This window comes from Bos indicus x Bos taurus, chromosome 4, assembly GCF_003369695.1.
Source record: "Bos indicus x Bos taurus breed Angus x Brahman F1 hybrid chromosome 4, Bos_hybrid_MaternalHap_v2.0, whole genome shotgun sequence".
In the NCBI taxonomy this organism is placed as follows: domain Eukaryota; kingdom Metazoa; phylum Chordata; class Mammalia; order Artiodactyla; family Bovidae; genus Bos; species Bos indicus x Bos taurus.
In genome coordinates this window covers 71504987-71531610 of record NC_040079.1, presented here as the reverse complement: position 1 = coordinate 71531610, position 26624 = coordinate 71504987, and the positions used below count along the sequence as shown (strand labels likewise).

Below are 26624 nucleotides of genomic sequence, written 5' to 3'. Positions count from 1 at the left end.
ATGAACACCTCATATACTGAGCTGTTTAATTATCAACTGTTTTTGATTATGTATCCTCATTAGCAAAATTGCTAATGAGGGAACATGATGAGTATACACATCCCAAGAATGTCTTTATAAATTTGTGCATGTACCAGTATATTAACTTACTATGTATATGAGAAAGCGTTGTGGTTGTTGTTCTTGTTGACTCTTTTGCAACCCCGTGCACTTTAGCCCACCAAGCTTCTCTGTCCATGGGATTTCCTAGGCAGGATAACTGGAGTAGGTTTCCGTTTCCTTTTCCAGAGGATCTTGCGAGCCCAGGGATCGAACCTGTGTCTTCTGCATTGTAGGTAGATTCTTTACCACTGAGCCATCAGGGGAGTCCCATGAGAAAGGATTCTACAATATAAATTTTGAAAGGGACAAGTAAGAAGTCATTGTAAACAAGTTCTAATTTTTTCCTACACCCTTAAAGAATGCCTTATACTCTGCCTTGGGGTGCATGACCCCATTTGGGGGAGCACAATCCTAACAATTCAACTAAACTGATACTCTATTAATATATAAGCTGGCTGTAATAAACTTTGGCTTCCTTTTTTAAGCTCCTGAATTATAGGGTCCTAGTGTGTTTGTGTTTGTCTTTTTAAATAGAGATTCATTAGGTAAGCTAATTGTTTAACTCAACCGAAGTTCGGCAGAATAAAGAGGAAAATTCTATCTTATAAGGAGGAAATAAAATCATACTACATGACAGATAAGATCCAGGCTTTTTCTTTTAAATTTGTATTCCTATCTGTACCTTGAATTCTACCTAGATTATAGAGTACTAAGGTTCTTGGTACACATTTTGGGGATGTGACAAACAGAATCATACCATGTTATAGGTGTTTAGTTAAGAATCACTAAGTCATGGAAATGCTGTCTGAATTAGAAGAAAATTTAAAGTTTAAAATATTTTAAAAGGTTAGGACCAGGCAATACTGTAAGGAGAAAAAAGTTTAAAATAGTTTAAAAGAAATGCAGTTACTTAGGGTATACTGGTAAAGAACCTGTTTGCGGAGATGCAGGAGACATGGGTGCGATCCCTGGGTCAGGAAGATGTCCTGGAGGAGCCCCTGGCAACCCACTCCAGTATTCTTACCTGGAGAATCCCATGGACAGAAGAGCCTGGCAGGCTACAGTCCATAGGGTCACAAAGAGTCGGACATGACTGAAGCTACTTAGCATGCACGCACGCACAGGGTATCTCAGGAAAGCAGTCTCTGGAGAGGACCGTTGTTTAGAAGGGAGACTCTTCACTGTCTCCCTTTTTGTAACTTGATAAAAAGCTTATCATATACTTGTATTACCTATTAAGTACATTTTAAGTGAAAAAAGGCATGAAAGAAAGTCTCTTCATTTGTAAGCAGTCCTTGAGTAGTAGATAAAACACTGTAGAGGCATATAGTGTGGTTCAAAATTGATGCAGTCAAATATTCTTGCCTGAACTATTCTCTTGGTTATAGGTACCCAGTCCTCTTTCCTTAGCTTTCTGCCAAATCCGTTTTTCTCCAAAGGTTAGTTTCATTTCACCCTTCCAAAAGATGCTTACAAAATTCTCTGGTTGACATGAAAGGTGTCAGGATGGCAGGAAGAAAGCTTGGTGGCTGTCAGATGTGCCTGGCACAGGCAGGCAGGGATATGCAGTAATAAGCTCCCTGCCTTCTAGACTTTCCTGTGTGCATCTCGCTTTGCTCACATTAGGTGGCCAAATACATTTTAATTAACCTCAAGTTGAATACTGAATGTCTAATAATAGTAAATGTCTGTAAGCGTATATTTCTGAAGTGATCGAAACCTTCTTGGGCATGTGAATGTTAAAAATAGCCTCGGATAATCTTTCATATTTTAAACATTTTAAAGTGTTTCCATGAAATGTAAAAGCCTTTACTAGTCTTCGGTTTCATAGGTTTAGACTTCATTATATTAAACAAAATAAGGCGGCATTATATTTTGGCTGGTATTTGATCATTTTGCAAAATGCAACACAAGCATACAGGCTTGTCTTGCAGCTGAGAATGACATATACTCACTGAGTAGACGTTCTGATCTCTCCTTCTGCTTCTGTGAGCCCTGTGTTACATCTCAAATGCATCTGTTGCCCTGAACCTGCTTTGTCCTTTTTTCTCTCCATCTTGCCTCATTCCTAACCACCTTGAAAGACGCTGCCTTCTTCCCTTTATTACGAGAATCCTGCTCACCCCCCAGGGCTGACTTGCTCTTTGGAGCCCTCCAGTTTTAACTGTAGTTCCAGCACAGACCTCCCCTCTCCTTAAGATTCAATGAATCTACCTGCTTACCAGCCACCTCTGCTTGCATATTCTTCAAGCAACTCAAATAATTTTGCCCTAAACTGAATGTGTTACCGTCATCTACCTCAATTATTATTCCTTCCACTTTTCCCCTCCACTAATTTGATAAACATGGTCAGTAGAGCCCCTTTCCTCTGCCTTATACTTCTTAAGTCTGATAGTTTATGGAAAACAGATTGCTTTTAGTGCTGAAAATTTTTAAAGTAATGCTGAAAAATCAGAAACAGTGAAAACTTTAAAAAAAATATACCCTTGTTTGGCATAAGCTCTGGGTTTGAATCTTGATTCTGCCATTTATAACTTTTGGAACCTTGAGCAAGTTACTTTACCATCTACGCCTCAGTTTCCTCATCTGTGAAATGGGAATTATGACAGTACTTACCTCAGAGGGTTAAATGAGTTAACAGTGTCTGACATATACTAGCCTTATATATGGATTTGTTAAAAAATAAGAAAAGGAAGGAAGGAAGGAAAGGCAAGTTTTAGAAGTCAGAACATGACAGTTTTTAAAAATTAAGTTTGAACACAGCTCACCCTGGTGCTCTGTGATGACCTAGGTGGGTAGGATGGGGATGTGGAAGGGAGGCCCAAGAGGGAGGGGATATATGTACACTTACGGCTGATTCATTTTTGTACAGCAGAAACCAACACAACATTGTAAAGCAGTTATCCTTCAATTAAAAATAAATTAAAAAAAATGAAACTTGATTGAGACTGTAAGACACTGGAGATTACTTTCAAGTCAGCATAGTAATGGTACTTAAAGAAAAAGTTATTAATGAAAAGTATAAAACTAAAGTTTTTAGATCTTTCAGCCAAGTGTTTCAAACTTTAAAACCCCTTGCTCTTTTAAATCTCAAGTCCTCCTTTAATTCTATTTGAAATGCAAGGTAAATAGTCTGACTTGAAAGAAAAATAAGGGAAAAAAGGCAAAGCTCTGCTTTGTTTTCACACCATCTCCTTCCTTGACAATCAGTGTTTAACTGGTAGAATAAATAAATTTGTGTGTGTAAAATCTCCCAGTTTATGGTTTTAGTCAAGTTTTAATAAGTCATTTTAAAACAACTTGGGAAAGAGTAGGTAAGGGTATTGATAATAGGTACTTTATTTAAGTGAGGCAGATGCTTATAGTAAAAACATGAACGTGTGCCTGAAATAGAAATTGGGAAAATTGGTTGCATTAAATTGACAGCTTGTTTCCATTTCCTTATGTCATAATATTTATGAAAGAAAGCTTATGGTGGGACAAACTTTTGTACCTAAGTTTTATGTTAGAATGATTTTATTCTGAAAACCCATCATTCTGTACTTGCTCCACTACAAATTACTGTCTTAATAGATTTTTAGAAAGAAAAAGACAGTTCTTTTGGATCTTTGTTTTTACATGGAGTTTTTCACAGGTCTTTGATATCTTATTTGACTGTCATTAACAACAGTTTGGAGAAGGCAGTGGCACCCCACTCCAGTACTCTTGCCTGGAAAATCCTATGGATGGAGGAGCCTGGTAGGCTGCAGTCCATGGGGTCGCTAAGAGTCAGACAGGACTGAACGACTTCACTTTCACTTTTCACTTTCATGCATTGGAGAAGGAAATGGCAACCTACTCCAGTGTTCTTGCCTGGAGAATCCCAGGGATGGGGGAGCCTGGTGGGCTGCCGTCTATGGGGTCGCACAGAGTCGGACACGACTGAAGCGACTTAGCAGCAGCAGCAGCAGCAACAACAGTTTATCAACTAAGCAATATTAGGATCTTTGATTCCTAATAGTTCCTTAAAAAGAATTCAGAAGATATTTTAGTGTTCAAATTTTAAGAAAAACTCATTTGTGAAAGGATATTTTGTGAAATATATTTAGGAGCATATTTAGCATTGAAAGAGTACAAAGCTTCAGTTATTGAAAGAGTACAAAGCTTCAGTTATGCAAGGTGAATGAGTTCTGGGAATCTAAGTATATAGCAAGGTGACAGTTACCAGTACTGTACTGGATGCTTGAAATTGGCTGAGAAAATTGATCTTAATTAAAATCTTCACACATACAGAATGGTGACTATATAGAGGTGATAGTTAAATTGTTTAGCTTCATTGTGGTGATTTTTTTTTTACAGTGTATACATATGCCAAAATATCAAGTTGCATGCCTTACATGCATTGTTTTTATATGTCAAAGGTAACAAAGTAAAAAAAATGCAGTGTAAACTAATCTGGTTGGACTGAGAGTATTGAGAGATTTTTATGTACCGAGAGATTTTTATCTCCAAAACCAAGTAGAGGAGAAATTTTTTTTCTCTCTCTTCTCTTTCTTTCTCTTTCTTATAATTATGAGGTGTTTCCAATATACAAAAATGAATACTCATAAAAACTACCCCCTGTCTCTAACAGATTCTAACATCTTAACCCTTCAGGTTTTTTTTTTTTTCTTTTAAGAAAATAATTATACATACAGTAGTTTTCTTGTGTGTCCCTCTCTTACCCATTCTCTTAACTTCCTTCTCCATAGATAACCACCACTATGATGAATTTGGTGTCTTTATTTCCTATTTTTGTTTCTGTACTGTTACTACAAAGGCATCTATTTATAGATTAGGAATAATGCTATTTTGCATATATTCCAAGTTTGTATAATTGTACCACTTATAAAAGTTTCATTTATGTAAATTATCATTCTTCAGCTTGTTTTTGAGAACAGTGTTTGAGATATTACATTGATTCATGTAGCCCTTGTTTACTTCTTTTAAACTGTTAGTATACCCTTATGTAAATAGACAGTTTATCCGTTCTTCGATAAATATTTTGCTTGTTTCTAATTATTTGTTATTACAGTGCTCTGATGAGCATGATGTGTGTGTGCATGTATGTGTATTATGCAAATGTACTCGAGTTTATTAAAGTGTGGGGACCCCTGGAGGACCATTCCTCTCCTACTCCTTGACCTTTTCAGGGAGCCTATGGATTGAAAATAACTATAATAATAATATATAATAAGTTCTTTGCCTTCCCCCTCATTCTCTCATAAGTATATAATGGAATTTTCCAGAGGGTACATAATGTATACTATTGCAGCAGATTGAATGCAGAAGTAGATGTGAGAACCCAACTGTCTTCTATTATGCCAGATTTGTAAAAAAACGTAAAATAGCCATTCTTTTTATTAATTTTTTTTGTTTTGGAGAATGTAGTTATTTTCCATAAGAATATGTTATTTATAATAATGTGTAGTTGTCTTACTGTTCATTTTTAAGTGAAATAATTTTAAAACAATTTTAATTTCTTATACAATATATATTCATGATTATCACTCATATAAACAAATAATTTTTAAGAACGTAAAGAGGTTTTGAGACTGAAGTTCGAGGATTACTGCTCCAGGTTATATATCTAAGTGTAGAAAGGCTGGTTGGAGGGAACACACAGCTTTCACTGTACCTCATTTTGCCTTATTTGCTCTGCAAAGCTGTTATCCAGTTTTCACCCTCAGCAGTAGTGTGAGAATTTCTAGTTCTGCACATTTAAGCTACCATTTGATGTTGTTGGAATTTAAGCAGCTTTGCCAATAGGATGGATATTATCTTGCGATCTCGTGAATTGAATTTGCTTTTCCTTGCTTATTGTTGATCTTGAACATCTTTTTTATGTTCACTGATCATATTTGTAGTTCATTTTCTGTGAAAAATAATTTTTTATTGCCATTTTTCCTATCTGACTGTGTTGTTCTTACTGATTTGTAAGGGTGTTCCTTTTCTTTCCCCATCCATCCGTCCATCCATCCATCTTCTGTTTACTAATTCTTTGTTGGTAACATGCATTAAAAAATATCTTCTCCCAGTCTTGGGCTTGTCTTTTCATTTTATTTACAGTAGCGTAGTTTGAACAGAGTTTTCTTTGTTTTGTCCTCTAGTGTTATTGAGATATAATCAACATACAGCACTGTGTAAATTTAAGGTGTCCAGCATAATGGTTTGATTTATGTACATCATAAAATGATTATCACACTAGGTTTAGTGAACATCCATCATCTCATATAGATGTAAAATGAAAGAAAAAATTTTTTTTTCCTTATGATGAGAACTCTTAGGATTCACTGTCTCAAGAACGTTCATATATAACATACAGTAGTGTTAATTATATAGATCTTATTGCGCATTACGTCCCTAATACTTACTCATCCTCTAACTGGAAGTTTAAACTATTTGACTATCTTCATCCAATTGCTCCTCCTCTCAACCTCTGCCTCTGGTAACCATAAATCTGATCTCTCTATGAGTTTGTTTATTTGTTTGTTTGTTGAAGAATAATTGACCTACAGCAAACACTCTGTTAGTTCTTGATGCATAACATAGAGATTTGATATTTCTACATGTTGCAGATTGATTACCACAATAAGTCTAGTTACCATTTGTCATCGTACAAAGATATTATCAATACATTATTATTGATTATAGTCTCCTTGCTGTATATGTCATCCCCATGACTCACTTGTTTTGTAAATGGAGGTTTACCTCTTAATTTCCTTCACTTGTTCCACTCTTTTCACTCATGTTCATGCCTTTTCACTCAAGAACATAATTTCTTGATTTTATTATAGGCTAACATTAATCCTTTCCTTTATACTTACACTTTTTTGTGCCTTAAGAAATCCATCTCTGCCCCACATTAAAAAGATAATCCCTTCATTTTCTTGTAAAAATGAAAAAGTCTTGAGTTTCACACTTAAGGTTTTAATCTATATATAATTTATTTTTGTGCATGGTGTGAGATGAGAATCTCATTTCATTTTTTAAGAATATGCATCATTTTTTTACTTTTTCCCTCACTGACTTTTAAACATCAGTTTCTCATTTTTATGTGAATGTACTTAAAGGCTATTCTGTTCTATTCATTTGTCCATTCTTTCATTTTAATATTTTTATCTTAATACGAATTTATATGGTCCTGATTTGTGGTAGGGTAAGTAATTTTTACTTTATTTTTTTGGGCTCCAAAATCATTGCAGATGGTGACTGTAGCCATAAAATTAAAAGACACTTAACTCAAACTTGGAAGAAAAGTTATGACCAACCTGCTGCTGCTGCTGCTAAGTTGCTTCAGTCGTGTCCGACTCTGTGCGACCCCATAGACAGCAGCCCACCAGGCTCCCCCATCCCTGGGATTCTCCAGGCAAGAACACTGGAGTGGGTTGCCATTTCCTTCTCCAATGCATGAAAGTGAAAAGTGAAAGTGAAGTCGTTCAGTAGTGTCCTACTCATAGCGACCCCATGGATTGCAGCCTACCAGGCTCCTCCATCCATGGGATTTTCCAGGCAAGACTACTGGAGTAGGGTGCCATTGCCTTCTCTGATGACTAACCTAGATAGCATATTAAGAAGCAGAGACATTACTTTGCCAACAAAGATCCATCTAGTCAAGGCTATGATTTTTCCACTAGTATGGAAAGTTGTGATGTGGATGTGAAAGTTGGACTGTAAAGAAAGCCAAGTGCCGAAGAATTATGCTTTTGAACTGTGGTGTTGGAGAAGACTCTTGAGAGTCCTTTGGACTGCAAGAAGATCCAACTAGTCCATTCTAAAAGAAATCAGTCCTGAATATTCATTGGAAGGACTGATGCTGAAACTGAAACTCCAAAACTTTGGCCACCTTATGCGAAGAACTGACTCATTTGAAAAGACTCTGATGCTGTGAAAGATTGAAGGCAAGAGGAGAAGGGGACGACAGAGGATGAGATGGTTGGATGGCATCGCCAACTCAATGGACATGAGTTTGAGTAAACTCCAGGAGTTGGTGATGGACAGGGAGGCCTGGAGTGCTGCAGTCCGTGGGATTGCAAAGTCGGACACGACTGAGCGACTGAACTGAAGTAATTTTTACCTTATTTTTCTTCAGAATTGTTTAACCACCCATGGGCTTCTATTATCCCACAGAACTTTTAGGATAAGCTTCTTTAAATGATACTGAATCTTTCTGTCCATGAACATTGCGTATCTCCATTTGTTCAGTTTTCCTTTCATTTCTTCAGTGTTCTGTAATTTTCTCCATAAAGGATTTTCTTGTCTTTTCTTAACTTTATTTCTAAGTTACTTATTATTTTTTGTTGCTATTATAATTGTGTTTTTTCCCTTACATATTCTAATTTATTTTTATTGGAATATATATAAGGAGCTGTTAAATCTCAATAATAATAAGGCTCTAATCAAACTGAGCAAAAGACTTAAACAGTTTAATAAAGAAGACATGAGAATGGCCAGTAAACCCATGGGAGAGTGCTCAGTAACTTTGATTATTAAGGAAATTAGCATTAAAATCACAATGAGATTCCTCTAAGCACACAAGAATAGCTAAAATAGAAGACATGTCTTACGTTAGCAAAGATATAAGGTAACTGAAATTCTTGGTTATTACATGAGAGGATGAAATGGTACAAACAAGAAATCAGCAGATTTTTTATAAGGTTAAATATTTATTTACCTATGACCCAGCAGTCCCACTCTAGGTATCTGTGCTGTGCTGTACTTGGTCACTCAGTTGTGTCTGACCCTTTGCAACCCCTAGGGACCATAGCCTGCCAGGCACCTCTGTACCTGGGGATTCTCCAGGCAAGAATACTGGAGTGGGTTATCATTCCCTCCTCCAGGGGATCTTCCCAACTCAGGGATCAAACCCATGTGTTCCACATTCCAGGTAGATTCTTTACCATCTGAGACACCAGGGAAGCCTATGAATACTGGAGTGGGAAGCCTATGCTTTCTTCAGGGAATCTTCCTGACCCAGGAATCAAACCAGGGTTTCCTGCATTGCGGGCAGATGTTTTACCAGCTGAGCTACCAGGGAAGCTCCTTCTAGGTATCTACATGAGAAATGCATATGTTCACAAAAAGATTTGTATAAAAATATTTATAGAAGTTTTATTCAGAATGGCCCAGATTGGAAAAAATCATCAACAGGAGAATGGATAGACAAATTGTAGTGCATTCACACAATGAAATACTACTTAGCAATAAAAAAGAACAAACTATTGATCTTCTCAGCAGTGAGAATAAATCTCACATTTGTATGAAATTCAGAGACAGGCAAAACTAAGCTATGGTGGTAGAAATACTAATAGTAGTTTCCTAAGGGATAGTAGGAATTGACTGTAAGGAGTTGGGGGAAATTTTCCAGGGTGTTGGAAATGTTTTGTATATTGATTGGAATGTTGGTTACATAGGTGTATACATTTGTCAGAACTCAGTGAATTGTGCACTTCATTGTATGTCATTTTCACCTTGATTAAAAATAAAACCGTTCGAAACATGGATGTTCTTAAAAGCCTCTTTCCCACATTTTAATTGAAAAGTGCCTTTGCTTTCTGCACTGATTAACTTGTGAAATTTTTCATTATTTTTGTTGGAAACTAGCAGCTGGGTTGGAGAAGGCAATGGCACCCCACTCCAGTACACTTGCCTGGAAAATCCCATGGATGGAGGAGCCTGGTAGGCTGCAGTCCATAGGGTCACGAACAGTCGGACACAATTGAGCGACTTCACTTTCACTTTTCACTTTCATGCATTGGAGAAGTTCTTGCCTGGAGAATTCCAGGGATGGGGGAGCCTGGTGGGCCGCCGTCTCTGGGGTCGCACAGAGTCGGACACGACTGAAGCGACTTAGCAGCAGCAGCAGCAGCTGGGTTGAATTTTTCTAATTATGGGTCATAAATGGGATTGCATTTTACTGCTTGTACAAAAAGTCAAAGGCCAGTCTAACTCTACCATTTTAAAGTTGATTTTATGTTCCAACCAGTATAGTATTTTATGAGTTTCATAAATTTAATGTGTGTATAAATTATCACTTACATTTGTCCAAATAATCTTTAAGTATCAGGAAATAACCTTATATTAAATTTTCAATAGCACTATTCATTCAGTATTTGTTGAGTTAAATACTTAGTAAGCAGAGTTCTAGGTGCTGGGTATACAGTAGTGAAACAGACAAGGAAGGATGCTGCCCTCTCGGTAGCACGGGAGGAAACACACAGTAAACATAATGCACAAGATGATTGGATGGCATCACCAAATCAGTGGACATGGGTTTGAACAAACTCCAGGAGATAATGAAGGACGGATAAGCCTGGCATGCTGTAGTCCATGGGGTCGCAAAGAGTTGGACATTACTGAGCTACTGAACAACAGCAATGAAAGGTATCTTTAGATAGTGCTGACATTTGAGAGGACCTGCACGTGGAGAAGGAAATGGCAACCCACTCCAGTGTTCTTGCCTGGAGAATCCCAGGGATGGGGGAGCCTGGTGGGCTGCCGTCTATGGGGTCGCACAGAGTCGGACACGACTGAAGTGACTTAGCAGCAGCAGCACGGGGTTAAACTGAGTATTCAGAGAAAGTCCTCCTCTTTTTAGGAGGCATTTGAGCTGAGCCTAGAATAGCAGGAACATCATTCTGTGAAGACAAGGTAGTGTTTTCTGAAACTGTACTTTTGTGATTAGGCCAACCTTAATCACATTTCCTGATAGTTTTGTCTTCATTTCAGAGCCCTTATATTTTTCTTAACTACTCTTTTTTAGGTCTGATTTTATTGTGCCTTCAGGGATGTGTGAGGATTTGAACTCTCCTAGCTTTTGGTTTTTGTAGTATTCTTAGTGGTCTAGTCTGGATTGTTCACTCTTAACAAACAAAACATTAGGAACAAAACATTAGTCTCTGTAAATCTGCCCTTTACACGTATTTGATCTTACAGGTTTAGAAGAGACAGTTTTAGCATATGCAGAAGCAGAGATTGCATTGATGTAATTTTGACAATGGCCTTTCCCATATCCAGTTTTATTTCAGAGTCCACATTTCAAAATCCTTAAAGTATTGGGAGCCTCTTTCTGGACATTGTTATTACATCAACTCTTATAGCTGAAGCTGAATTTTTCTTCCGGTCCTAAGAGGGTATTTTTGGTAAAGTCCTCATGAATTAAAAAGTGGAGAATCAAGTTCATTCATAAGCAAAAGTAAACCAAGAGTGTTTTTTCCCCTAAAGTAATAGTTATATTCTATTAGCTCGGTATTTTAGAGTATCAGTTATATTTTGAGGAGTTTGCTTTGTGAATAGAATGAGACTATGCATCTCTTTAGTGGTTCTTAAAGGTGGCATTTAAAAAAAGCTAAACGTCTGTGTTTCATCTCATTCTGCCCTATTCCAGCCATGCTCCATGTATATGGGTAGATAGGACACCTAAATCTCACGTTATGTAATCGAAAAGGAAAAAGAAAACTGGTCCCTCCAACACTTGCTTCTCAAATAGTTCCCATCATGTCTGATCAGAAGTACTTTGAGGGGACATGGCTTTAACAAAGACACAGAAAATAAATAAGTGGTCCTTTGCAATGTCAGAAAGTAAGCATGTATAAAGAAGTTTGAAAATTGTGTTTGTTTGGTTAATTAGCACAATATTTCAGGTTTTGTTGTTTATTTGCTTTAGTGGCTGTTGATCTTTTAAAAAAGTTAAATTCTCCTTCCTTCAAAGGTGAGCCTTATAGCTCAGGCATAAGAGAAATTTACTCTGAGCCAAGTATTTATTCTGTCAAAAATAATTACCTAACATGGTTTCAGTTAACATAATTTCTAGAATCTTTTATTTAGAGAGCAGATTTGGAAAATGTTTATTCTAGAAAAGGTGACTCATGAGGCTGGGGATGTTAATTATTGTGCTGACTCCAAGACTGTTGTGTACATCTTACTTCAGGGTACATGAACTCTTTTCTGCAAAGAGTATTTAACCAATGTGGCTACCATATAGAGTGGCTCTCTGTGTGTGTGTGTGTGTGTGTGTATTTAATGACCATAAATCACAACTCAGGGCTCTTACTTCTTTAACTTGGATGGGACTTCTTTCCCAGCATTATGCTCAGAGATGCAAACTATCTGTATGACTGTCAACCTGGCTTTTCTTTTTGAAGGCCAAACTCATTGGTTCATACTTTCAGTTGACTGCATTTGTTTTCATAGAATTTCTTGAGTTTTCTAGTTTTCTGTGAAATTTCTGCTTATGTGGTGTAAGCCCTTGCAGCCATAGTATTTGAAAATACCTCCCGACTTGGTCAAGCTCTTCAGAGGCAAGGACTCTGTCACATTCCCAGTGCCCAGCATCCACATCCAATAAACAGCAGAGTAAGTGGGACAAGGAGACTTGCTCTGTTTACTTCACAGAGTTGATGGATTAACCCACAGCTGTTGAATCAGTGCCTCTTATCTGCCAGGCACTGCTTATCTTGGGCTTCAGGCAAAAAGAAGTGAGAAGATAAGCAGGTCCCGCTGGCACTGGTGGGGAGTCACAGGTGTGGGAGGTTGTTTTCCCTGCTAGGAATAGAGAGGCTTATTCAGCCATCTTCAAGTAATGGAGCGTTTTTCTTGTAAGGATGCTCCAGGATTAAAGACGACTTGAATCAGCTACACTTCTGTGTCTCCTGGGGGCGGAGGAATTAAGACCCATCTAGTTTGGAAACCGACAGAATCTCTGGTTAGATAAGCACGAAGATATTCATAGCAACACAGGACTCTCAGTATTCTGCTGGAATGTCACTTGGGAGAAAATCAAACCTATATAAACATTTCTGTATTTTCCCTTGAGGATTCATTAAGATCATAGGTTATATCTGTTTCAAATGTTAGAGGCATTTAGTATATTCTTAAATCATATTTGTTTGTTTCTCCAGGCAGATAGTACATTTGCTATATTTTTCCTTCTATATTCTCCTAATATTGGTGTGTGTGTGTGTGTATAAATACACTCCCGGAATATCCATAGAATAGGAAAGTGAAAGTGAAAGTCACTCAGTCATGTCCCACTCTTTGTGACCCAATGAGCTATACAGCCCATGGAATTCTCCAGGCCAGAATACTGGAGTGGGTAGCCTTTCCCTTCTCCAGAGGATCTTCCCAACCCAGAAATTGAACCCAGGTCTCCCGCATTGCGGGGTGCATTCCTTACCAGCTGAGCCACAAGGGAAGCCCAAGATTACTGGAGTGGGTAGCCTATCCCATCTCCAGCGGATCTCCCCGACTCAGGAGTCAAACCGGGGTCTCCTGCATTACAGGCGGATTCTTTACCAACTGAGCCATCAGGGATCCACAGAATAAGAAAATCTAAAGGTGGAAACCAAGAGTCTGCGAAAACCTACTTTGACTTAGCAGATTTTAAAACATCATCTGTTAACTTTTTTGTCAATTTGTTCTGCTCTTTGTATATTTAAAAAGTGATAATGTTAAAATTGGTAATATTAGCTCACAATAAATAAACATCAATATTTTATATTTGAATAGGAATTTGTAGTTTATAGGCACTTTCAAAAAGATGTTTATTTTTTCTTAAAACCCTCTTGCATTAAGGAGGGCAGATGTTACTTTGCATATTTTTTAAGTTGAGAATTTAGCTCAAAGTTACATGATTCATCCATGGTTTCCTGGAAGGCTATGGGGCTGGCAGTGGAGCCCACGCCTCCTGACCCTAGTTGGTGCCCAGTGGTGCGTCCTTCTTCACCTTCCCCCTGCTCCTCTTCCCTGTACTTGGGTTCCTGAGAGAGAAAACACCAGGCACACCCTGCCCAGATACACATTGCTTTACTTCCAGTGAGGCCTCCACCCTGAATCTCAACCTTCTTCCCTAGGTTTGGCTGCTGGACTGAAAAAAAAAAAAAAAACAAGAAAAATGGTGAAGGTTACTGTTGGTTTGCCAAGAGCTGATGCAGGAAACATTTGTGTTTTATCCCTGCAAGTGGATATGAAGGGGTATGATTATGAGGGATTGGATGGAATTTTGGTAATTTTGTCAAAACCCAGTGTTTACCTTGACAACTGCATAGCATATGCTTGGTGCCCCCATCTTTTTAACTACCCAGTCCTGTGCCCCGTTTACTATGGGAGACAGAAGTCATTGTCATAGAACCTCTCTACCCACAATTTAAAATTTTAGCAAAAATATAAAGGAGAAACAGAGGCAAGTAATTTATAGTAATGTGTTGCAGCAGGCATGTGCTTACATGTACACAGGGAGGCATAGTTAGAGTCTCTCACTTGTTGAATCCCTAAGAACATGAAAGCTGCAAATGTAGTCTAATCAGGTGTATTCTACTGGCCATTCAGATACCCCAAATATAGTAGTGACATGATTTTTTGAAATGATGAACGAATATTAATATAACTCCAAACAAAATACCAGAAGCCCACCCAATTCCTTTGATTTATGTCGTATTTGTGTTGCAGAAAGTTTTATGTATATTAAAACTGCATCTAATAATTGTACTTGTATATATTAAAAAATGGAGAAGGCAATGGCACCCCACTCCAGTACTCTTGCCTGGAAAATCCCATGGACAGAGCAGCCTTGTAGGCTGCAGTCCATGGGGTCACGAAGAGTCGGACACGACTGAGTGACTTCACTTTCACTTTTCATTTTCATGCATTGGAGAAGGAAATGGCAACCCACTCCAGTGTTCTTGCCTGGAGAATCCCAGGGACGGCAGAGCCTGGTGGGCTGCCATCTATGGGGTCGCACAGAGTCGCACCCGACTGAAGCGACTTAGCAGCAGCAGCATATAAAAAAAAAATCTTATTTATTTATTTTTTGGCTGTGCTGGGTGGGTCTTCGTTGCTGCATGGGCTGGGCTTTTCTTTAGCTGCAGCAAGCAGGAGCTACCCTCTCGTTGCAGTGGGCAGGCCTCTCTTTGTGGGGGCGTCTCTTGTTGTTGAGCCCCGGGCTCTAGAACACAGGCTCAGTAGTTGTGGTGCATGAGCTTAGTTGCTCCACAGCATGTGGGGTCTTCCTGGACCAGGGATCAAACCCATGTCTCCTGCATTGGCGGCTGGATTCTTTACCACTGTGCCACCAGGGAAGTACTGTACTTAAATAGTAAACAGTGTTGGAATCTAGTCTCAGATGGTTGTAAGTTGACTTGCTTGCCAACATGAATGTGCAGTTGGATATGTGAAAGCATGAAAGTTGTGGGATTTAGGACAGTTCTTTGTTGTATAGAACTGTCAATGTCAAATCGTCTGTCAAATGTCAAAGATGTCCTCTGAATTACTAAGACGGTTTTAAAAATTGCTCCCACAAACTTAGAGTACACTTCCAAGAAGGCAGTGTCACTTCCTTGAAAATCTGTCTCTGCCTCCAACACTTCAGAAAGACACACAAACCTGAGGGACCCCAAGGGGACAAAGACATCCCAGAATTTCAGACCAGAAGCTCATTGTGCTGTGACTTCATTGTCTAGAGGAGAGGCTGGAGCAGGAGGCAGAGAGTATCTGCTGTGTTTTCACCCCGGAGCTGAGATATGCTTTTACCTTCATCTTGCTCTGGTCAGCCTGCCCTGTCTATTCTGCATTCTTGTGGTTGAAGTTTTTTGCACTCCCTCCTTTCCCGTCCTTATGGCTGGCTTGGGGAGGCTTCCTTTAGACTAGGTGCTGAAGGAGTTGTGAAAAAGAGGTTGGAAAATATCCAAGAAAACTGGTGGACATTTTTGTGTGTGTGTGATATCTAAAATATAACTACAGTTTATCTGATGAAAGATTTTTTAAGTGATTTGTGACTTTGCAGCTATATGGTTGAATTAATTTGGTATGTAAATAGTGGAAATTTTGTATCTTGATCATTTGAGAGGATATAATTTTGCTATAAACTATAGTATTTTAATAATTGGGTTTGTGAATTATTTCACAGAATGAATCCTCATTAAAAGTGGAGATCAATATGGGAGGAAATAACCTAGTACTTTATGATTTCAGGTGTCAGTATTTTTGCCTTCTGCTCTTGGTGGGAAGCATTTTGGTCCTAGAAGTGCTTAAGTTCAAATACTCAAGTTCTGCCACAGTGTGGCTGTGTGATCTAAAGCAAACTAGTCAGTATGTCTGAGCCTTACTGTAAAATGTTGTCATCAGTAATGTGGAGGTGCTGATATTTAAAGGCATAGTTGCAAGGACTAGTGTAAAACATTTGAGAGAATTTTCTTCTAGTACTTATTCCTAAGCGTCTGTAATTTTTGTGTTGTTTGACATAATGCTGACAAAAATTTTAGTCTTCTTTTTTTATTTGACCTCTTTCCATAGTGTAGACCATCTTTATAATGACTGTTTTAAAAGTATTGAAGTATTAGAAAGTATTACAGTGGACCCATGACATCCTGCTACTAAAATATACTCTGTAGTTAGTACCTGGTGTTCTTTCTGTACATAATATGAACTGTAAACTTAGCTGCTTCTATCAAGAAAAAAAGCTTAAAAAAAAAAAAAACCCTCATTTCTTGAGATAGTTAGAAACAAAACCAAGAAAAAACAACAGAGCTGAGTTGAGTGTGGGAAGTGGGCCAAGGGTGGGCTTACCAGTAGAGCAGTACACTCCCACACCCAGCCTGAAATTGTAGCCTCCTGCAGACAGATTTGCATGTCATGGACTTTTGGGTTGAACACAAAAATTGTCAATACTACAAATATTAAATCTGAGAATATCAACAATATACTATCTTTACCTAATAATGATATCAGCATATGTGAACATTAGTTTTGTTTCCAGATTTTTTCACTGTGAAAGTGATGCTGTTAAATAGCTTTTTCCTTTTCTAGTAATATTTCTTTGAGATAACTCTCTTAAAAGTTGAATTAATTTTTTTAAAGGAGATAAACCTTTTATGATACTTCATGTAATTGCCAAATTGTTTATAAAACTATTATATAGATTTGTACTGTACTATGTAAGTAGTTTCAGCCACACATAGCTAGGGATTTTCATTTAAAGAGTTTTGGAGGCACTATTTAACAGATGAAATATTGGTTGTAATTTATATTTCCTTGTCTAGTATTAAATTTAAACATTTAATTTTCATATATTTATATATTTCTTCTAGCACTTGTTATTCATTCAGATCTTCCTCCTATTTAACTTATGGGATCATTAGCAGTTTAGTTCCTTTTCAGGGTTTTGGATAAATTAGAATTTTATCTAAGCATATTATCCCACTTTTCTCTTTCAGCTCCAGTAATAAACCGATTTACAAGGCGTGCCTCAGGTAAGTCTCCTTATGGATTTTGCTTACTAATGGTGACATTTTAAAAATGGATTGGATAAGAAGGTATGAAAAGAATAATTGCTATAGAGTAATAACTTATTTATCAGTCATTTTCCCAGAAAACAGCCATATGATAAAATCAAGAACTAGGAAGCAAATGGAAATATCCTCTGAGTGGCTGAATTTAAAATCCCAGTGTGGCTAATGTATGGAAACTCTTACCCAAATTTGTTTATTTCTGCGCTTGATAAATTACTAATTACATGGTTATCTGGTTTGCCAGCCACAGTTTAGAAGAAGTGATTTAGAACTTGGGTAAAAGTGAAATCACTCAGTCGTGTCCGACTCTGTGACCCCACAGACTGTAGCCCACCAGGCTTCTCTGTCCATGAGCTTCTCCAGGCAAGAATACTGGAGTGGGATACTGGAGTGGGTTGCCATTCCCTCTCCAGGGGATCTTCCCCACCCAGGGATCAAACCCGGGTCTTCTGCATTGCAGCCAGATGCTTTACTGTCTGAACCACCAGGGAAGGAGACTCAAAACGGGAAGGGATGATAGTTTTTAATAAAGACATGAAAACTCATAACACTGAGATATAAGAACTTGTCATCATGGAGCCATTTAGAAGAGGAGCAAATTGCTTTATATTTGTTGGTATCCTAGAGATACCTTAGTAACCTCCTGCATATTCACATTGAGGGAGACCTTAGCCATTGGCAAGAATTTAGATTTGGTTCCCTACACTGGATACTTCCCCCGTGGCTCAGCAGTAAAGACTCTGCCTGCAATGCAGGAGATGCGAGTTCGATCCTTGGGATTGGAAGATCCCCTAGAGAAAGGTATGGCAACCCACTCCAGTATTCTTGCCTGGAAAACCCTGGGCAGAGGAGCTTGGCGGGCTGTAGTCCATAGGGTTGCAAAGAGTTAGACGTGATTCAAGCGACTTAACACACACTCATACTGGGTACCACCTACATTACATGGGTGGGTAAGTACAGGACACAGCTGAAAGCGTTTCTATCCTAAGTGAGTTTGGGCATTGAAATGGATAAATTATTGTTTGGAAAATTCACCTCTGAAATACCTTCTTCTCTAAAGATAGAGGACAAATGAAGTACTACCATGTTTGGTTTGAAAAAAATGACATTCTTTTATTTATAACTAAGTTTTTTGGTTGAAAACCACAAGATAAGATTCAAACAGATCATCTTTGACATTTATACAATACAAATGAGTCATTTATTTCATAAAATTACCTCCTTTCCATATGTGCTATATTATTAAGGGTGTTTTAAAATTGAGTTTTGTATTTAATTTGTCAACAGTTACTGGTATGGTTTACTCTTACTATGTGGTGACCAGGTCTATAAGGAATAAGACAGGGATTAGGAAAATATGTTCTACTGGGATGGTATCTGCTTTATCCTTGTGAGCTTTTTGTAATGTCAAGGAGTATCTATTTTAAATGTTGGAAACAAAGAGTAGATTATGCCTTTTGTGAAGTGAGAAATTATGTTTTTGTCAGTAAGGCATCAATCAGACTTTATCCCAAAGTAGAGTAATCAACAGTGATTTTATTCTGGTGTAATACATAGTCTTTGTCAACAGTGGTGAAAACAGAGAAGAACAATAAGAGAGAATCAGTAGTGTGATATCTTATCTTCATGATGTGAGAGTCTTTCCATAGAAATGTAATTAAGACTCTTGGAATAAATTATCTCTCTTTCTGCCTGACATGAGACATTATTTCTGGGCAAATTCCATTAACATTTGTTGTTCAGTATACTTACCATTGGTTTGATAGATCCAGGGTTCAGTAGGTTCCTGAGTGGAGTCTTAACTACTAGACTACCAGGGAAGTCCCAGTGTAGGTTCATTTTGAAACGGCATTATTTCAGCCCCTACCACCACAGCTAAATCTGTGTCCATTGTATCTCAGCAAAATTGGTTGGAAATGCCGATAAGATGGAACCCCAGCAAAGAAATACACATTCAAGTCAAATGTTGCATTTTTTCCCTAGAGTGACAGGTAATAGGAAATGTGAAAACAGCAGGAAGCAATTGAAAGAAAAATGAAGTGATATCAAGTTCAGAGCCGTGTTACAAAACCTTTTAAAGGTGTAAGTATTGTGCTGTGCTTAGTCGCTCAGTCGTGTCCGATTCTTTACAACCCTAATAATATAACATGCTGGAGAGCACTGTAGGAATGAACTTTGACGTTGATTATTGGGAGGAAAAGACAACTGGCTTATGGAGTACCCTGGTAGGTCAGGGACTATGCTAAGCATCTTATATACATTTTCAGTCTTTCAGGCAAGGGAAATAAAATATTTACTACCTTAGATAAAAAGAACAATCACTAAAACTTTTTTGACAAAGAAGAAAACAGAAACAGTCTTAAGGCATCTTGAGGAGGAAATTCTTTATTTCTCTTTGTAAATTTAATTTAGTGGCTAAAAGTAGTTTAATTTAGAAGTAGAGATAGACTTCAATTTCTTTTGAAATAGCATTTCCAAAAAATAACAAAAATAGATACCCACTTAAAATAGAAAAATTCATATTTGATAGTTAAAAATATTTCTTGGGATATCTTTTTCTGATGTTATTTTAGTTCAGAAACACTTTTCAGAAATAAACTATAAATTTAAATTTGTAGTGTGAGACCTGTAATTTAAGGGAAAAAAATTACATCAGGTAAAATCAACCAGCTGTCTAGGATATAAGAATTTATTTCTTATTTATCTATTATTTTTAAATGAGGGCTTCCCTGTAGTTCAGGTGGTAAAAAATCTGCCTGCAGTGCAGGAGACCTGAGTTCGATCCCTGGATTGGGAAGTTACCTGAGAAGGGAATGGCAGCCCACTCCAATATTCTTGCCTGGAGAATCCCATGGATAGAGGAGCCTCATGGGCTACAGTCCATGGGGTCGCAAAGAATCAGACACGACTGACTAACACTACTACTGCTATTTTTAAATAATAGTTATAACAACAAATACTGTGTGTACACATTACAACAGTAAAAAACAATTTGATAGTGCTAGGTATTCAGTCACTTTTGATTGAATGAAAGCTTAGGACTATTATATACAGGGTCCTAATCTGACTGAGTTTCCTAAATCTTTGAGGTTTTGGCTTTTCGATTCATACTGCGTCTGTCAAAAGTAGATATTTCAACCTAAATGCTTCAAACAAAACATTTTTCCTTTTCATGCCTTTTTCTTTTGTTATGGTTCAGGAGGATGAGGGGACTGTTTATATTAAGAATGTGTTTAATACAGATACATTATTTTGGATCATTTTTATACTTTTAATGACACTGTATCTGTTGAACTGTCCTCATGTGTTTTCAGTGCCTGCCCATAAACCTGTTGGCTTTTATTTCTATAAAAGGAATTAGTTTCACTCAGTTTTCAAACAAAATTCTTAGAATTCTAAGAGTTTTTAGAAGTTTCCTAAACTAGTTTTCCATTTGGTTCGGGAATGAAAGGCAGGTATTAGTAACATTGTGTATGTTTAAAATGGACAGCGTGTTGATTCAATACATGTATATATTACAATATGATTATCCATAAACTTATTTTTAAACAACATCCCATGATCCTAAGCCTATTTTTAAACAATTTTTTTTTGTTTCGTTCTTTTATGATCCATTTCTCCTCTGAGTAATCACTTCTTATCGGTATGTCTTTTCAGATACACAAAAGTCATATACATAATCTGTTTTAGACTTTTGATAGAAATAACACTGACAGCTTGGGGTTTAGTTTTCTTAAAGCTTATGGACTTTGTTTTGGAAGATTGTTTTTCTGATGGAGAAGAAAGGAAATATACCATTTATTGTTTGTTGTTGTTTAGTTGGAAGTCATTTCCGACTCTTGCAACCTCAGGGACTGTAGCCCGCCAGGTTTCCTCTATCCATGGGATTTCTCAGCCAAGAATACTGTACTGGAGTGGGTTGCCGTTTCCTTCTTCAGGGGATCTTCCTGATCCAAGGATCAAACCCACGTCTCTTGCTTGGCAGATGGATTCTTTACCACTGAGCCACTGGGGAAGCCCATTTATTGTTTAATTACTATTAAAATTAGTGGCAGTAGTAGAGATAGTGGCTGAATAAATCTTTGAAGAATAAAACTTAAAGCAAACAGCAACTCTATTGCATTGTGTTTTATCTAGTATATTGTATGGGAAAGACCCTAGAATGTAGAGTTATACAGACTTGAGTTCAAACCACTCATTTACTGTGTGAATTTGTAGATAAGTTATTTACTTCATTGAGTGTTTCTTTCTTATTTTCATTTTCTTTCACTTTGAGGTCATAGCAGCAATAGTCACCTTGTTAGGGGTAGGTTAGGTGGTTTTTGTAAAGCAGAGTATCTAGGCTCTCAAAAAAGTTGGTGGTCAGCCCCCTGGAACATAGTTTAGAACAAAACAATAAAATGCTCAACTCTGTGTCTTAGTCTGTCAAAAAAGCCTTAAAAGAGTCATAATAGTATTTGATATTCATCCTTTAATATGGGTCTCTCTTTTTATTGTTTATACATTGCAGAGTTTTTTTTAAGAGCTTAATGGTTTTCCTTTGTGTTTTTGGCTCTAAATTGAAAAACAAATAGAAATGACCCATTAATCTTGAGACAATGCCTTCTCAGGAGGTCAGACCTCTCTGAATTTTTTTTAACCTCAGAATTTTATTTTGAAAAAGTCAAGCTTATAGAAAAGTTTGAGGAATAGTTCAATGAACACCTTTATCTAGATTTCCCAGGTGTTACTATTTTGCCACATTTATATGTTCTTTTCTTTTTTTCCTTGCACATGCCCAGATAAATACTTGTATTTATTTATTTTTAACTGAACCTTTTAGGAATCATAAATAGTTCATGCATATCTCCTGAGAACAAGGACATTTTCTACATAATAATATAACATGCAGGGAATTTAGCCTTGATATAATGCTGTTATCCCGGAGAAGGCAATGGCACCCCACTCCAGTACTCTTGCCTGGAAACTCCCATGGACAGAGGAGCCTGGTATGCTGCAGTCCATGGGGTCGCGAAGAGTCGGACACGGGACACGACTGAAAGACTTCACTTTCACTTTTCACTTTCATGCATTGGAGAAGGAAATGGCAACCCACTCCAGTGTCCTTGCCTGGAGAATCCCAGGAACGGGGGAGCCTGGTGAGCTGCCGTCTGTGGGGTTGCAGAGTCAGACACGACTGAAGTGACTTAGCAGCAATGCTGTTATCTAATCTTCTGTCTAGAGTCCGATTTCCTCAGTTGTCTTGGTGTGTCTTTTTTTTTTCTTCATTCCAGCATATTCAAGGATTTTACGTTGCATTTAATTGTCATGACTCCACTTTTCTTGTCTTTCATAAGTTGGCTCCCTGAAATTTTGAAAACTGCTTTTTTGAGTTCTGACAGTTGTCCCCAACAGTGAGGCACTTTCCCCTGTGACCTGTTCCTAGATTGTACAGGCACGTCCACTGTCTGGTCACGGTGCCCCATTGACGACCATGAAGTCTTTGCATGGACATTTAGTATTGCTTTCATGAACAGCTATTGAGTATCTCTTGATCTAGTACATCATTTTTTTTTCCTAAAATAGAAGTGAAAATGAAACTCCAAATTATGAATTAGCTAATTTTCTTTTCTCATGTTGAGAATTAGCCTCTGTTCAATTTTTAGCCATAACATGGGCACTGAATTTTATAGTATATTTTTAATAGAGCTAAGATCTAATTTTCCCTAAACCAGCGTGTGGAATAATTCAGAGGTGAAATTAAGTCTTTGAATCTCACACACCCACTGTGTAAAGTGGCACATTAAAAACTCAGTAATATCACCCTCAAACAGAGCATGGTTAGTTCCCAAGAAAAGTAGTAAAATAGCAGAAGTTCAGATCTCGTCTTGAATCTGATTCAGGGAACATATGCTTCCTTGATTCAGGGAGCATATGCTTCCTTTTGTTTTGTTTTGAAAATATTTTGTAGCCTTGGTATTCATTGTTTTTATTTTAAAGTTATTTGACGAGAGCTTTTAGCCCCCAAATTATTTTCTCCCAGAGGTCATTCTCGTATTTTCAAACTAATTTGCTGGTATGAATATATTTACATTTATATTTTGTGCCTAGAAGCTCATTTCAAGTTTGATAGTCAAAAACACTAGATAATACATTCTGTGAGAATCCTACTTTAATTTACTAATTCATTTAGCAAATGTTACTGAGTCTTTTGGGTCACTTATAGTGCTAGAGATGCAAGAAGAGCAGGATGGGGCCCCTTAGGAAGTTCAGTCTAGTAGGCGTGTGCTTAGTACCACAATATCCAAAGAGTGAAAAGGAGAAAAGATCTAATTCTTCCAGGGTGTGGGTCTCACAGAAAGGTGCCATTGAGCTGGTCTTTAAGGCTTATGATATGGGTTTCAGCAGGTAGATAAGGGCAGTATCTGTACTTTGTCACTAGTAGCTAGCTATTTTTATTATAAATCCTCTTTTATAGTGCTCTATACTTGACCTCTGCCATCAGGCACCTGTGGCCTGAAGTAAGCAGATGCTCAAGGCCATGGACAGCAGAGGCTTGAAGGCCAGGAGTTATTTCTGCCTTTAATGAAACCACTGCTGCAAAATGTTTAGGGTCTCTCTTACCAGGGGAGGCCGCGTAGGCTCTGCTTTCAGATAGACCTAGGCTGGAGTATTTACTCTGCTCTTTATATACCCACTTATTAAAAGTGTGTGTGTGTGTTGGTCTTAGGTACCTTTGTTTCTCCAGGTATAAAATGGAGCTAATACCTATCTCACAAAAAGATTGTAATGATTAAACAGTAGATAATACATGAAAGTCACTTGATACAGTATTCACCCCAGTTTGGTTCCACAATCTCAGCCTGAGGTTCACATAAGTCTTCGAAATAGGCAGGGGCCTCCAGGAGCCTAGACTGGATTTAACGGTGTCCGAGGTATCTTGTTGACTGCACACAGTGGGACACCAAGAATTGTTTAGAAACACCCAGGGGTAGGGCTGAAGTCAAGAGTCAGACAGCTCCCTGGAGGCAGCCAGATGAAACCAGAGTGCCAGCACCGGGCAGGGAGGTGAGGGGAGGGTGGAGGATGGACCTTGGGGGAAGGGGGGGTTGGTCTCTGAGAGGCCAGTGCCCAGGCCCTGGGACTCCTTGTGGGGGGAGTGGTTCCAAGCCACTTGTTCGCTCTGTTCTCTGGCTTGTGTTAAAATGGATTCTCCCTTGGGATTCATCACAAGTCAGAGGAGGGGACCAGAGCCAGTGCTGCTCCCTTTCTGCCCCAGTTTCTTCCCCACCTCCGCCCTCCCTGGCAGTCCTAGCTGACTGGTGCTTCTGACTTGCAGTGCATGACAGCCCAGTGGACCACGGCAGGTGTTCCGTCTCTGATTCTTTTTTGTTGGGCCCAGGAATGCTGATCAACTGTCTATGGCCAGTGGGAGATTAGCTCCTGACCTTTATTGCAATTTCTCCCAAGTTCTTTTGGAGACCCCTGGGAAGGGAAAGAGAAAGACAATAGTAAAACCTTGGTCTATAGTTCAGGGCCAGGTGGGGCGTCTCCTTCTGCTCCTAAATGTGTCCTCAGACTCAGGGCCAGCAGATGCCAAGTGCTTGGAAGATGGCAGGGAGGCCTGTGCAGCTTGCTGAGCCCCTTGTGCGTCAGGTCCCTAGATACTGCCTGTGAAATAGACGGGAGGGCATAGGGTGGACATGTGAACTAACTGAAGCTGTTCTGTAAGGATGATCAGAGTGGAGGTCACCACTGCACAGCTGTGTGAAGCACGTTCTCCCTGCCCCTTCACCCCCAATCCATTGCAGACCTGCCCTTTTGTAAACTGTAGTGAAATTGCCAGGGTGGTATCACACAGCTGTACTATTGAATAATTGTAATAGCTCCTAGAAGCTCCTGCTGTCTGGAGTTATCTCACTATGGATGCTGAGGTTTAGGTGTCATGACCTTGGTGTGGCCTGTATGAGATATGAAAGTTCTCATAAGAAGCTTTTCAAAAGGGAAACAGCACATTTATCTAGAGGAACTGATGATTAAAATGAAACCAAAAAGTATATTTCCATTTGGGCATTTTTATGCGAGCAGGCTGAACGTGAGTGGCACCCTTGGACAGGTAGGATGCTGGTATGTGGGGGCCCCTGACTCTGGTTCATGGCACGTGTGTTCTTACCTCTGTTCCTGGCATCCATGTGCCTCTTCACGCTGGAAACACTCCATGGGGTTTGCTTGTCTGGCCTTGCGACAGTTCACCCCACGCCTCGGCACTCCTTTCTTTCTAGGTGCCATCTATGTATGCACCCAAGCTGCTGTTACTCTTACATGTTGTTTGATATCGTGGCTGTTCACATGTCTCATTAGTGAACTGTGGGAAAAGGGCATTTCTGGGTGAAGTCGAAGAAAAGAGAATGGGAGGTAAGGAAATGGGAGTCCCTGAAGGATGGGAATATTGGGTCAGCTGTGTTGTAATGTGCTTTAAGATTCCAGAGGAGTTGGGACCAGTGTGCATCAGTTGTGGAGTGAGACTGCTAAAGTAGATATTGGATGAAGCTTTATTGGGGTTGAGGAAGCAGAAAAAAATTGAAGTTGGCCATGGACATTGATGTGTTCTGTGACTGTGGCAGTACTGGGGTGGAAATAAGACAGAGCTAGATGCTGGTCCAAGGGTGCCAGAATGTCATGAATCTCAGAAGCAGGGCATCAGCAGGGAGTACATGTATGGTCTAGATGCCAGGGTGGGGAGCCAGGGCCGTCCCTCACCATCATTTGGATCCCACTGTGTGCAGAGCATAGGACCTTTGGCAGCAGTGGTGCTCAGACAGTGACTGGGGGCAGGGGCTGTCCCACAGGTCAGCTATTGAGTAGATATTTACTGTGCACTTAGCATCACTAGGCATGGTGTTAGGCGCTGAGCAGAGCAGCAGTAAACATGCTCTGCCTTCCAGGACCAATGGGGAAGCTTGGAGAAGCATGGAGATGAAATTGGGGAAAGCTGGTTGTCTAGATGGTCTTGCATCTTGTGGATGACCAAGGATGACAGAACAACGAGGACAGAGTTGGATGGAGGGTCTTTTGGTTATAATTCATTCACTATGAATGCTTGTTTACTAAACTTCCTGTAAGGCTAACTCTTCCCAGTGAGAGCACCTTAAACTCATGTTTATCATGATTACAGAAGTCAGGAGGTATAGAAGCAAAGAGCTTGTATTTGAGGCCATTCTTCCATTTATTGACCAAATATTC

At 38.7% G+C, this 26624-nt stretch overlaps 1 protein-coding gene across 1 annotated transcript in view; it reads left to right on the top strand.

Annotated features, from left to right (window-relative positions):
- Positions 1-26624, top strand: part of PRKAR2B (protein kinase cAMP-dependent type II regulatory subunit beta) — a 102586-nt gene that overhangs the window by 8863 nt on the left and 67099 nt on the right. Inside the window, exon 2 of the mRNA XM_027539671.1 lies at positions 17328-17363. Coding sequence (XP_027395472.1) covers positions 17328-17363 — 36 coding nt within the window. The remainder of the gene's footprint in view (positions 1-17327; positions 17364-26624) is intronic.